We start from the raw sequence: 13,532 nt of genomic DNA on the forward strand, positions 1-13,532 counted from the left end.
AGATAGAGAGAGAGAGAGAGAGAGAGAGAGAGAGAGAGAGAGAGAGAGAGAGAGAGAGAGAGAGAGAGAGAGAGGGAGAGAGAGAGAAAGAAAGAAAGAAAGAAAGAGAGAATGAGAAAAGAAGAGAAGAGAGAGAAAATGTGGTGAGAAAGGGAGTGAGAAATTGAGAGAGAGAGAAAAGGGGGTAAGAAAGGGAGAGAGAGAGAGAAAATGGGTTGAGAAAGGGAGAGAGAGAGAGAGAGAGAGAGAGAGAGAGAGAGAGAGAGAGAGAGAGGAGAGGAGAGAGAGAGAGAGAGAGAGAGAGAGAAAAGGGGGTAAGAAAGGGAGAGAGAGAGAGAGAGAGAGAGAGAGAGAGAGAGAGAGAGAGAAAAGGGGTAAGAAAGGAGAGAGAGAGAGAGAGAGAGAGAAAGGGGGTGAGAAAAGGCGAGAGTCTGCAGTACTGGGTATCCCCCCAGCCTCCCCTATTAAAGGGGGACTCCCTCTACACCAGCTGTTTCATGTGTTCCTCTGAGGTACGCCACACACACACACACACACACACACACACCTTCCTCTCTCCCCATAGCCATTCCATTAATTAGGCCAATTAAGAGATTTACAGGACAGATGGAAGTGTATCCAGCAGGATTCCCCAGGAGGACTGATGGATCATAGGGCTGGTGCTCACTGCGTGTCTCTGCCGCCCCCTCGTGGTCGCTGATGGGAAGTGTTCGTTTTTAACTGGAACCATCGATCCAGCAGAAGTTATTGCTGTTCTTACTTCATAGTGAGGTTACTTTCTAGGTTACGGTAACGTTTTATTTGAAATGTCTCAGTTGTACGCCACTACAAGCTCTGAAAAAAGTATTTATTAACAGAACAGGATAAATGGTACACCGAACCCTAAGAATAAAATGCACATCAATTATTTTTTATCAATCAACTTGTTAATAATATGTTAGATCAAAACAGTAGAAAACTCCAATAGAAAGAAAACTCACATTGCAAATAGGGACATTAGTTTGCAGTACAACAAAAAACTAGCTAAAACAGAGTAGCCAGAAAAGGGGAAAAGTAGACAACACATTTCTAAAGGAAATTTGTCCTGACTACTGAATGCAAATTTTTATTCAAAAGTCCTGGGGAGATAATACCAGAGAGCTCCCCAATTGGTTCCGATTATCTGCAGTGATTTGATTTACTGTCTCAGTTAGTAAGATTCCACGCTGCTGTTATCTCTACACTTCTCCGAAGCTGAAGCTCTCTGATCTGGTCTAGAGGTCTGGGAGGAGGTGGGACATCACTGAAGGCAACTGCTCCGTTGTTCTTCCATGATCTGGAGAGGAGAGGGGAGGGAGGGGAGGGGGAGGGGAGGGAGGGGAGGGGAGGGAGGGAGGGAGGGAGGGAGGGAGGGAAGGAGGGAGGGAGGGAGGGAGGGAGGGAGGGAGGGAAGGAGGGAGGGAGGGAGGGAGGGAGGGGAGGGAGGGGAGGGAAGGAGGGAGGGGGGAGGGAGGGAGGGAGGGAGGGAGGGAGGGAGGGAGGGAGGGGAGGGAAGAAGGAAGGAAGGAAGGAAGGAGGGAGGGAGGGAGGGAGGGAGGGAGGGAGGGAGGGAGGGAGGGAGGGAGGGAAGGAGGGAGGAGGGGGAGGGAGGGATGGAGGGAGGGAGGCGAGGAGAATTAGGGTAAAAACTGTTAATTTTACCAGGGTCAAATGAATGTACTGGTGGGTCTACTACCAACATTTCAAGATTTCCTTTTCGCCAGTTTCATTCCTAGAAAGACCAAAAGGAAATGAGAAAGAGAAGGAAATTAGACACATCTTGGAGAGAAAAATGCATCAATATGAATTGAATGTGTTGTTTTTTTACATTTTACAAGCCACGTCTCAGAGCTTACCAGAGGGCGTAACAGACAATAACAGGATAGTTTTAACAGAATAGATTTCAACAAACCCAACCTAGCCCAAGAGACTCCCTTAGAAGGAAAGCATCCCTTATTTGAACATCTACAGCTACAACACTCACGTCTCAGTTGCCATAGGGACGCCATGGCTACGATGAGCAGAATGAGCACCACAGGTATGATGATGCCAACAAGTCGTCTTCTGTAAGACTCCGCCTCTTTTTCTTCCTCATCTTAGAGCTAATCTGTTGCAGACAGACAGGAAGGAGAAGGGGAGGTACAGGAAGGAGAAGGGGAGGTACAGGAAGGAGAAGGGGAGGTACAGGAAGGAGAAGGGGGAGGTACAGGAAGGAGATGGAGCGGTACAGGAAGGAGAAGGGGGAGGTACAGGAAGGAGAAGGGGGAGGTACAGGAAGGAGAAGGGGGAGGTACCGGAAGGAGAAGGGGGAGGTACGGAAGGAGAAGGGGAGGTATAGGAAGTAGGAAGTAGAGGTGGAGTAAAAGACCAGGAAGGAGAATTAAGAGTGACCCAGGAGTTCAGATCGATGTGACGATGTTGAACAGCGATGAGGATGCACAAAATAGCAACTTTATTCGCCAAGGTGAAGAACCGTTTTAGAAAATATGTGCTTTGAGTGAAGGGTATTCAACTCATGGAGCTCATTGTCTAAAATTCACAGTTACACTCACCGCTTGAATCTTATTGGAGAAAGTGGTGCTTTGTTCACTTTCTGTTGACAGACTGCTGACTTCCTCCTGATCTGTGGGGTGAGGAAACAGGAAGCAGAATCATCAGTCCGAGCCTGACAGGAAACACATCACGTGTTTGTCCTGAAACTCTCACTCTTTTGTAAGGGATTGCTTTTCAGAGGTGAAATCTGTACCTGGAGTTAGGTCTGTGTCCTGTACTTGGAGTTTATGTCTGGTCCTGTACCTGGAAGTTAGGTCTGGTCCTGTACCTGGAGTTAGGTTCTGGTCCTGTACCTGGAGTTAGGTCTGGTCCTGTACCTGGAGTTATGTCCTGGTCCTGTACCTGGAGTTAGGTCTGGTCCTGTACCTGGAGTTATGTCTGGTCCTGTACCCTGGAGTTATGGTCTGGTCCTGTACCTGGAGTTAGGTCTGGTCCTGTACCTGGAGTTAGGTCTGGTCCTGTACCTGGAGTTTAGGGTCTGTGTCTGTACCTGGAGTTAGGTCTGGTCCTGTACCTGGAGTTAGGTCTGGTCCTGTACCTGGAGTTAGGTCTGTGTCTGTACCTGGAGTTAGGTCCTGGTCCTGTACCTGGAGTTATGTCTGGTCCTGTACCTGGAGTTAGGTCTGGTCCTGTACCTGGAGTTAGGTCTGGTCCTGTAACCTAGAGTTAGGTTCTGTGTCTGTACCTGGAGTTAGGTCTGGTCCTGTACCTGGAGTTAGGTCTGGTCCTGACCTAGAGTTAGGTCTGTGTCTGTACCTGGAGTTAGGTCTGGTCCTGTACCTGGAGTTAGGTCTGGTCTTGTATCTGGAGTTAGAGAAGGGGTGGTCTGCTCCCACAGGATGTCGGGGTCAAGGGACTCTGTCACAGCTGGAGTGGTGTGTTTCTGCAGGGACACAGCACAGAGAACATGACTTTAACCACTCTGGTGTGTTCCAGGGTAAGAGAGAGAGAGAGATAGAGAGGGGAGAGAAAGAGAGAAAGAAAGAAAGAAAGAAAAGAAAGAGAGAGGGGAAATGGCGGATGCAGAGTTTGAGGGAAGGAAGAGAGCGACTGAGGGAGAGAAGGATGACTCCTCTTTTTCGTTCTTCCTTTTTTATGTTTTTCACAGATCCCCAAAAAGAATAAGAGAACAAACACGAGAGAGAGAGCGAGAGAGAGAGTGAAGAGAGCGAGAGAGAGAGAGAGAGAGAGAGAGAGAGAGAGAGAGAGAGAGAGAGAGAGAGAGCGAGAGCGAGAGCGAGAGCGAGAGCGAGAGAGCAAGAGAGAGAGAGAGAGAGAGAGAGAGAGAGAGAGAGAGAGAGAGAGAGAGAGAGAGAGAGAGAGAGAGAGAGAGAGAGAGAGAGAGAGAGAGAGAGAGAGAGAGAGGATATACTGGTCTACTCACCGTGCTCCTCCTCAGGTGCTGACGTGGCGTCCTGTCAGGAAAGAGGACGTGGACGTGGTGTGTTCTGGGAAAACATGGGACACGCTAAAACATGAGACACGCTGAAACATGGGACACGCTAAAACATGAGACACGCTGAAACATGGGACACGCTAAAACATGAGACACGCTAAAACATGGGACACGCTGAAACATGGGACACGCTAAAAACATGGGACAACGCTAAAACATGGGACACGCTAAAACATGGGACACGCTGAAACATGGGACACGCTAAAACATGTGACACGCTGAAACATGGGGACACACTAAAACATGGGACACGCTAAAAACATGGGACACGCTGAAAACATGGGACACGTTAAAAACAGCAACACTGACCCTTACACAACCCCCAACAGGAAACACAACAGCGTTATTGACTACAGAGGGCGTCAACTTTCACACAATCTAGCGTGACCCTAACAGTTCTATATAGACAGATTTTTTTGTTGTTGCTATCAAATCAAAAGCTAATTTCGTTTTGTACAGCCCTTTTAACAAGCGATGTCACAGAGGGCTTCACATATACCCATAGAAGGACACTTAAACCAACTTAAACCCTCAATGATCACCCTCAGTGAACAGCTAGGATTCTGACCGCTAGTGGAAGGTGTTTGACTGTCTCCCAGCTCTCACCGTCCTGCAGGTGGAGCAGACCAGCTGGGGGGAGGTGGGCCCGGGCCCCTGTCCGTTGACGGCCTGGACCATCACCTGGTACCGTGTAGCTGTCTGGAGGTTCTCCAGGACCAGCTTCTGCCTGCGACCTGTGTAGAACACGGTCTGGCTGCTCCAGGGCTGGGAGGAGGGCGAGTCCTCGTAGACCTTGTAGCCTACGATGTACCGCTGGATCATGCCATGATGGAGGTCCTTTCTAGGAGGCTTGGGGGTGGGGGTGGGGGGGGGTGGGGGGGGGGGTGGGCAGGTAGGGATAAAAAACACAAACATGACCACCCACAGACAAACACATCACATGCGTGACCCTTGTTAAAGGCGTGTCAGGAGATACTGTACCCTCCAGAAGATCTCCAGAGTGCTGGAGGACAGAGCTCCCAGCTGCACGTCCAGGGGAGGGCCACCTGGAACTGGAGGGAGAGGAGAGGGTGTTGGGGGGGCGGGGGATCAGAGGTTCAGAGTCCTAAACAAATGTCTGTGATTCTTCTGAACCAGATACTCATACAATGTACGTATATATTATTAACACACAAAACAACTCAACTCTACTTTTACCCATCTGAGTTTAGGTTGTGTGTGGGTTACCTTCCTCGTCGTGGTGACAGTGAGGGTGTTGCTGGCAGGGCTGGCTCCCACAGTGTTCAGAGTGAACAGGCGCAGGCTGTACGTGGTGAAGGGGTTGCAGGTTAGACAGGCTGGCTCGAGTCAGATGGGGGGCGACGCTGGTCCTGGAGGCCGAGGTCCAGGAGTCTGCAGGGGTCAGGGGTCAGGGGGTCAGGGATCAGGGGTCAAGATGAAGTTGTGGCATCTGGCATGGTTAACGTGTTCCCCCCTGACCAGTGATGTTCTTGTGTTCCAGCGTGTAGCCAGTGAGGGGGCTGCCTCCATGGAAGCAGCGGTCCAGGACAGCGACCAGGGACCTGCTCTTCCTCTCTCTCAGCTGCAGCCTCACAGGGTCTGGAGGTCCTGGAGGGGGGGAGGGGGGGGGGAGGAGGGGAGGAGGGGGGGGGGGGGGGAGGTGGGGGGAGGAAGGAAAGAGGCGAGGTAGGGAGAGAGACGGGGGGGGGGGGTTAGAGAGAGGAGGGGAGGAGAAAAACAGAGGAAGAGAAATACAAATGTGAAACTCCCTGAGAGAAATAATACCCCTCAGCGGCAGAAACGGTCACCAGACACCCGCGGGGTCATCATGGACCATCAGACGTCCCTCTCCCACCTGGCTCCACGGTCAGCGTGGCGTGGTGCTTGTGGTCGTTGAAACCAGCCGGGATGTCGACGCGGCAACCGTACGTCCCGGTGTCGGCCTCCTCCAGCTGCCTGATGGTGAGCGACACGTCGCCCGCCCTCAGGTCCCCGCGCAGCACGTAGCGCTCCGACGCTCGGCTGGTCACCACCGCGCCGTCCGAGCGGATCAGCTCGTCCCCACAAGCCGCTGTTGGGGATCTGACCTTTGCCCCAGCAGACGGCCAGAGTGCCGTAGTACCCCGAGTCGTACCGGCAGGTCAGGGTCACGTCCGGCCGACCCGACCTCGGACACTCAGGTCCGCATCGCTCCAACCTGTCGTCATGGAGACAAGACCAGGAAGTACAGAGACCGGACAGTGACTAGATGGATGATCCTGACTCATCGTTTTTCGTATTATTGTTTACACACAGTGGTTGCTTTATTAAGAACACCGCGTTCGTCGAGGCTCGTGAAGGCGTTCATCTGATCTGCGCCTTGTGTGGCAGCTACTCAGCGCATCACAGCTCGGTCCAAAAGTGAAGTAGCTCAGTTGTTGTTCAGGCCAAAACATCAGAAATGTACGAGAATCTCCTGGAATTCACAGCTGCAACACTGCAACTGGAACATACTGTTCTTCATGTGACTGGTATGAAACTTGCGATGTGTTATTTTCTGCAATGTGTCCACTTCCTGTCGAAAGCATTTAGAGTGTGCATTTTTTCACCATTCTAATGTTAGTTCTGACCAACAACTTCACCACCTCTGCTCTGCCACAGGATTGTCTGATATGTACAGAAGTTCCAGGTGCAATGAAATCTGTTTCTGTATAAAATGTACATCTCATTGCTTTGACTTTCACCATCCTGAAGTAATGACCCATTATGTCCATTATCTAGTATGTGAAATACGACTTCTATAGACCGCTATGAAGGTGCCCCCACACTGTAAACTAACGAACAAACAGCTCATCCTCTTTTCATCAACAACTCAAGCCAACCAAATATACAAACCAAATCTATCAATTGAACCACATCGTCAGGACAACTGATTGTTTCATCAACAATAATGTTTGTATTCAGAGTACAGATGGGTATAAATGTTTGAGTCTCTCTTGTCCGGGGTCTGTGGTTGTTTACCAGACGAGCGGCAGGCTTACCATGGAGCAGCGATATGAGGAGAGCCCCAGCGCAGCAACATGAAGGAGGCTTCCATGATCCTCTGTGTAGACCTGTCTCTGTCTCACCACTCCCTCTCTCCCTCTCCCTCTCCCCTCTCCCTCTCCCTCTCCCTCTCCCTCTCCCTCTTCCCTCTCTCTCTCTCTCTCTCTCTCTCTCTCTCTCTCTCTCTCTCTCTCTCTCTCTCTTCTCTCTCCTCTCTCTCACTCTCCTCTCTCTCTCCTCTCTCTCTCTCTCTCTTCTCCTCTTCCTCTACCTCTCTCTTCTGTCTTTCTTTACTTCTCTCTCTGTTTCTCTCTATTACACATACACACTCTCCTCCCTCCCCTCTCTATCTCTCTCTCTCTCTCCGTCTGTCTCCCTCCCTCCCTCTCTCTCTCTCTCTCTCTCTCTCTCTCTCTCTCTCTCTCTCTCTCTCTCTCTCTCTCTTCTCTCCTCTCTCTCTCTCTCTCTCTCTCTCTCTCTCTCCGTGTGTCCGTCTCACTCCCTCCTCTCTCTCTCTCTCTCCTCTCTCTTCTCTCTCTCCTCTCTCTCTCTCTCTCTCTCTCCCTTTCGCCACGCCACCCTCTGTTCTCTCTACAAGCTCAGCTCTGCCACAAACACACTGATGAACACAGCCACACTGAGGGCAGTGTTATGAACCGCCCCCCCCTCATTCAGTTCACACGCCCCCCCCAACCAACCCACCGCCCCGTTCCTCCCCTGTCCCCTCATCCCCCCTCACCCCCCTACCCCTCATCCTATTAGCACATCAATAGAGTCCGTCTGAAGCGGAATGGGACCTTAGCCTGTTCCCCTATTACTGGTTTTGGTTCCCCTGCAAGTCTGCATGTTCTGTTGTCGTGTGCTGATGTGGAGCAGGAGATTGGGCGCGTCAGCAGGAAAAGGTGATCTGACTCCTGGTGTCTGGGATGTTACTGACGGGCAACCCTGGTGCTGAGGCGACGTGGGTTTAGGAGAATATCTGCACGGGTCTGGAATGCCATTGTTCCTTGTTTATCCTCCACTACCAATTGTAGCTATTAGAGGAGCTATTCAGCCGGGTTTTTTCAAGGTTCCAACGGCCTAACTGATTAGACTGTGAGGCTGCAGGACTCTCGCCTATCACACTGGCTCGTTTGTGTCATGTGACCAGACTCACTCACTGACTACATCTATTACTGTAAGAATGTAAGCGTCAAGGTCAAACTCGTTTGATTTGTATTGCAAACAGTGTCACAAAGAACAACAAAATAATAAATCCACAAAAACAAGTACATTAACAAAACCGTTAGAAAGCGGTTAATTGATCGATTAATGCCAGTTTCATATGTGGTGAACACGACCAGATGACCTGAAGAGGACCACAGAGTTGGTATTGGTTCCTCATTGGTCGAACTCTGGCCGTCGCTCACCTCTGGATCACAGAGGAAGTGTGGGAGGAGGCTGCGGACACGTTGTAGATTAATTTAACAACACGGATAAATCGGTCTGTTGGGTATCTCCACAGTGACTCAAAAATGTTTTCCTCCCAATCAAGAGAGAATGAATATGAGGAACTCGGAGAGATTTAGAGACACTCGGCTTGTTTTTACTGGAGATCAGGGAGTGTAGGAGAAGTGTGATAACATGTGTGTGTAGTAAAAAAAAACTCTAAACTTCTGGGGAGACTGATGACATCAAACTGTTTGGTATTCGAATCTCTTGAGTAAATAATCAAAACAGGTAATTCGATCAATCAATAGATTGTATAAATTCGTATTTAATTAAATACATTCGATTTAGATTAGATTACTGAAATTGTTTGATACAATCAGGTGGCACAAAAGATTCTGAATCGACGACGGATTCTGAATTGATTGGGTTTACAGCGTGTGAAACAAGGACTCTTTTGTGCAACTCACAGTACCACTATATGTAAGAAGTGAAAGTTTGGAGGTGAAACACCAGCTTGTCTTCTCTCCTCTCTTCAGTTTCCTTCACACACGTGACAAGAGTGACCACAGTCTCTTCATGGGACTGCATGCTCCTACTGAGATACAGGGTTATTTTTCTCACAGACATTAGCATAAACAGAAGAACATATTTCTAATGGGAGTGAACCTTTTTTATCTACAGTGGGAACTAACGGTTCTGTGGTAGTCGAAGAAAAATAATTGACTTGATTTAAATTGACTGACCATTTAATGGTTGCATAGTATCGTGTACAAATAATTACAAATAATTGACATTAAATAAATCATGTATTAAAAGGTATTCTCTGTACAGTAGCAAACTTTAAGGCATTCTATTCAAAATTGTATTATAGTCCTTTGTGGGGAGCATACCGGTTGTAGAATTCCGACAGCATTGTCGCTTTGGAGTCGTACACTTGCTGTCCACCAGATGGCGCTGTGGCTCTGCTTTCTGCAGGTGGACCGGCAGGAGCTGGCATGGGAGATACCATGTATACATACTCGACCCTAACCCTAACCAATAACCATAACCCTATTGAGATGAACAGCAGGTCTCAGGCATTTGGGGTTAAAAACATCTCAACTTCCAGGTTCACCAGAATGCTAGCTCACAGAAAGCTAATCAAACAAAACGTATAGGTTTCTAGGCTAGTGTACTGGTAACACATAGAGTCGGTGTGTATTTATATAGCTCCGGTTACACACGACAATACCGGTCATGTCAGACAGTACAGAACTATACTGCAGCCTATGTGTTGATATTTCCTTCCTTAATCTCTCTGATAAACAAATAAGAGTTGAAATGTGTTCTCCGTCGTGGTGAATTAGGGAACACTCTTCACAGATAACAAAGCGTGTACGTTGTACCTGTGTGAAAGCTTGAACTCCTGACCTTCCGTGTAGAAGCCTCATCTCTACTGAAGCTGGTAACAAAGCTCTGAGGGTTAAAGAGCGATGATCCTATAGGCTACCTCTGCTCAGCACTGAAAATTTAAAATAAAATAAAACCGATTTATTCTCTCAATCTTGTCACACTGCCCTATCTCCCAGGAGACTGGCTGCTGACATTACTCAGTTGTGCGGTCAGAGATTGACTGGTGACAGTTCCCTGTCTGGCAAACGATTGCATGTCTTCGTAGATGTTCTCCTCCTGGCCAGGTGTCATCTCCAGTCTCTGTCTTCTCCATCTCCCTGTGTTGACAGACGAGACACACCAACAGAAACAATGTTTTTTTTTCTGTCGAAGCAACATTGCAATCTGGAAGCAAATTCTAGGTTACAGAGCAGCATGTTATGTGGAATTATTTCCACTTGAGCTGTAAGAGGAAGTGTCACCCACGCAACACACCCCGCACACACACAAACCCCCCCCCACACACACACACCCCCCCCCCCGCACACACACAAACCCCCCCCACACACACACCCAAACACACACCACTGATGGTCAATTGGCTGCTCACTTCTGCTTCTCAGCAGAATGAGAAGAGGAGTGAGATTATCCCCGCCCCTGTGTTTCCCCAGGATGAGACTAGGATTAGCCCCGCCCCTGTGTTTCCCCAGGATGAAGACTAGGATTAGCCCCGCCCCTGTGTTTCCCCAGGATGAAAACTAAGATTAGCCCCGCCCCTGTGTTTCCCCAGGATGAAGATTAGGATTAGCCCTGCCCCTGTGTTTCCCCAGGATGAAGACTAGGATTAGCCCTGCCCCTGTGTTTGCCCAGGATGAAGACTAGGATTAGCCCCGCCCCTGTGTTTCCCCAGGATGAAGACTAGGATTAGCCCCGCCCCTGTGTTTCCCCAGGATGAAGATTAGGATTAGCCCTGCCCCTGTGTTTCCCCAGGATGAAGACTAGGATTAGCCCTGCCCCTGTGTTTGCCCAGGATGAAGACTAGGATTAGCCCCGCCCCTGTGTTTCCCCAGGATGAAGACTAGGATTAGCCCCGCCCCTGTGTTTACCCAGGATGAAGACTAGGATTAGCCCCGCCCCTGTGTTTACCCAGGATGAAGACCAGGATTAGCCCCGCCCCTGTGTTTACCCAGGATGAAGACTAGGATTAGCCCCGCCCCTGTGTTTACCCAGGATGAAGACTAGGATTAGCCCCGCCCCTGTGTTTACCCAGGATGAAGATTAGGATTAGCCCTGCCCCTGTGTTTCCCCAGGATGAAGACTAGGATTAGCCCCGCCCCTGTGTTTGCCCAGGATGAAGACTAGGATTAGCCCCACCCCTGTGTTTACCCAGGATGAAGACTAGGATTAGCCCCGCCCCTGTGTTTCCCCAGGATGAAAACTAAGATTAGCCCCGCCCCTGTGTTTACCCAGGATGAAGACTAGGATTAGCCCCGCCCCTGTGTTTACCCAGGATGAAGACTAGGATTAGCCCCGCCCCTGTGTTTACCCAGGATGAAGACTAGGATTAGCCCCGCCCCTGTGTTTACCCAGGATGAAGACTAGGATTAGCCCCGCCCCTGTGTTTACCCAGGATGAAGACCAGGATTGCTGCCAGTGGGATCAGGAAGATGGCAGCCGTCTTCGCTGAATGCATCAACAACACGGTCACCTTTTGCTGTCCCTGCAGAGAGTTTCATTATTTCAAGTTTCAAATATTTAAATTATTTGTCCTGCTCCTCTTGAAAATCCCTAGCGGCCATATAAATTTATGATAAATCATCACAACCTACAATAAATACTTCCCGAACTATATGAGCTACTTTACTTATAAATAAACACAACATTATTTTTATGTTTGAGTTACCTGATGGCTGAGCAAGCTGTCAGATTCAACTCCCAGTGTCAATATCTCTGCAGAAGAGAAATAGTTGAAAACTTCATCTGTCTCAAATATAGTTTGCTATCCTAAAGCAGGGTGATGTCTGTGGTGTTTGATTAGGGTCACGTGTAAACTGAGTCTGCTTCTGACAGCAGGGACAGTCCAGTGAGTGCTTACCTTGTACCTTGTCCCTCGGCCTTGCGGTTGACATGGTGATGGGGTCCAGGCGAGCCGACACTACGGCAACAGATTTCTGGTCAGATTCATGTTGCAATGTACTGTCCGAATCCATGGTGAGGTGGATGTTGATCTTGAGGTCGTTGAACCACCCTGGGATCTCCACTCTGCAGCCGTACACGCCCGAGTCACTCTCCCGAGCATGGAGGATGGTCAGGGACACGTTGCCCTCTTCTCTCCCACTGAGGAGCACGTACCTGGGGGAGGATCGGTCCGTGACCCTGCCTCCCTGGATGGAGACGATGGTCCCGGAGCACTTGAATGCGGGCAGGGTCTCCCGCCCCCAGCACACGTTGAGAATCCCGCTGGAATGTCTGTTGTACCAGCACGGCAACGTGATGTTCTGCCCGACGACGCCAACCAGACACAGGCTGGACTGACATGGTGTGGATACTAGAGATAGAGGGAGAGGGGATTACACACACACACAGATATTGACAGGATAAGAATAAAAAACTGACCTCTGATGAGAGCAGAGAGAAGGCAGCAGAGAAGAAACATGTCTGCAGATCATACAGAAGAAGACAGAGTTGTGTAGGATCATGGTGCTGCTACCCATCTAAGGACATGCCCCGTCATAAGCAGAACCTGATGTTCATCTGGTGATTAATCAACTTCCTGTTATGTCCACCAACCACAAAGGAAGTAGACGGACTAGGCCAGTAAGAAGAGCAGTTTGCTTCAACCTCGACCATGTAAAGCCATCTGCTTCTCTATGGTCATTCAGAAATTCTGTTTCAAAGATTTGATTCCGTTCGGTATTAATTAATTTATAGATTGTGCTGATGAAAAGTTTGATAAGAACTGTCCGATGCCTATAAAGTCCTGATAATTGCTGACTGTAATTCATGTGTTAGGATCAGCACTGAGCCCTTATCTGCCATATGGAGAGCATTCAATGCACCAGACCTCTCACCCACTCCTCAACAGGAAACATGGACTTTGCACAACACTGCTACACCCCCTCTGGCCTCCGCCTGCCACTTTAATCAAGACAACAGTAAATGACACACACTAGAGCAACAACACATCTGACCCCCTTTTCCAGCGTAGATGAACAAAAACATAAAGCAAGCGTTCTGAATGTGGGCAAGTCCACCTTTGCTTCTACTGTAACTTTAATGTCTGGTATAGAAACACCCATGACATACTTTCACTTCCTGGCGGAGCTAATATTGGAACTGTTAGGGTATAGTAATGTCGAGTAGACCACAACAGACCAGGTTAGACCAGTGAAGATCAGAGGTACAGTAGATTAAGGGTGAATACAAGGTTGTAACTTGTAACTTGTTTTACTACATGCTCTTATGGTTCTTCCCTTTGGCACTTATTTGGTTTTCCACAATGTATGCTTCATGTTTTGGCTGCTCGCAATGTTTGGGGCTATCTCGTTGTTATGATCAGTGACCTATGCTCTTTTGTAAAGCTCTCCCTTGGAAGTCGCTTTGGATAAAAGCGTCTGCTAAATGCATAAATGTAAATGTAAAGTTGATGCAGGCTTGAATCATGGTAGATACAGGGTGG

The 13,532-nt window shown here is 49.0% G+C and overlaps 1 protein-coding gene, 1 long non-coding RNA gene and 1 pseudogene across 6 annotated transcripts; all 3 read right to left on the reverse strand.

Annotated features, from left to right (window-relative positions):
• Positions 1-833: 833 nt before the first annotated feature.
• LOC134032379 (uncharacterized) lies at positions 834-3,458 on the reverse strand. 4 transcript variants are annotated; one of them, XR_009932011.1, is made up of 6 exons: positions 3,352-3,458; positions 3,110-3,133; positions 2,565-2,641; positions 2,003-2,120; positions 1,719-1,750; positions 834-1,315 (listed from the first exon to the last, which is right to left on the reverse strand). It is a non-coding gene; the product is annotated as an uncharacterized LOC134032379 (long non-coding RNA). The 4 variants fall into 4 exon arrangements; XR_009932009.1 differs by lacking the exon at positions 3,110-3,133; XR_009932010.1 differs by lacking the exon at positions 3,110-3,133 and having other exon boundaries at positions 3,328-3,458.
• A 1,124-nt stretch (positions 3,459-4,582) lies between these two features.
• On the reverse strand, positions 4,583-7,161 carry LOC134032375 (hepatitis A virus cellular receptor 1 homolog; annotated as a pseudogene).
• Positions 7,162-7,805: 644 nt separating this feature from the next.
• On the reverse strand, positions 7,806-12,883 carry LOC134032847 (T-cell immunoglobulin and mucin domain-containing protein 4-like). Of its 2 annotated transcripts, XR_009932057.1 has the most exons (6): positions 12,470-12,883; positions 11,949-12,401; positions 11,757-11,803; positions 11,480-11,573; positions 9,373-10,191; positions 7,806-9,077 (listed from the first exon to the last, which is right to left on the reverse strand). XR_009932057.1 is itself a non-coding variant. In XM_062476904.1 (5 exons), exons 1-5 carry the CDS (start codon positions 12,507-12,509, stop codon positions 10,040-10,042), a joined length of 786 nt encoding a protein of 261 aa, XP_062332888.1. In that variant the 5' UTR covers positions 12,510-12,883; the 3' UTR covers positions 9,211-10,039. The 2 variants fall into 2 exon arrangements, 1 of the variants encoding a protein (XP_062332888.1); XM_062476904.1 differs by lacking the exon at positions 7,806-9,077 and having other exon boundaries at positions 9,211-10,191.
• Positions 12,884-13,532: the final 649 nt, after the last annotated feature.

This window comes from Osmerus eperlanus, chromosome 13, assembly GCF_963692335.1.
Source record: "Osmerus eperlanus chromosome 13, fOsmEpe2.1, whole genome shotgun sequence".
Lineage (NCBI taxonomy): Eukaryota > Metazoa > Chordata > Actinopteri > Osmeriformes > Osmeridae > Osmerus > Osmerus eperlanus.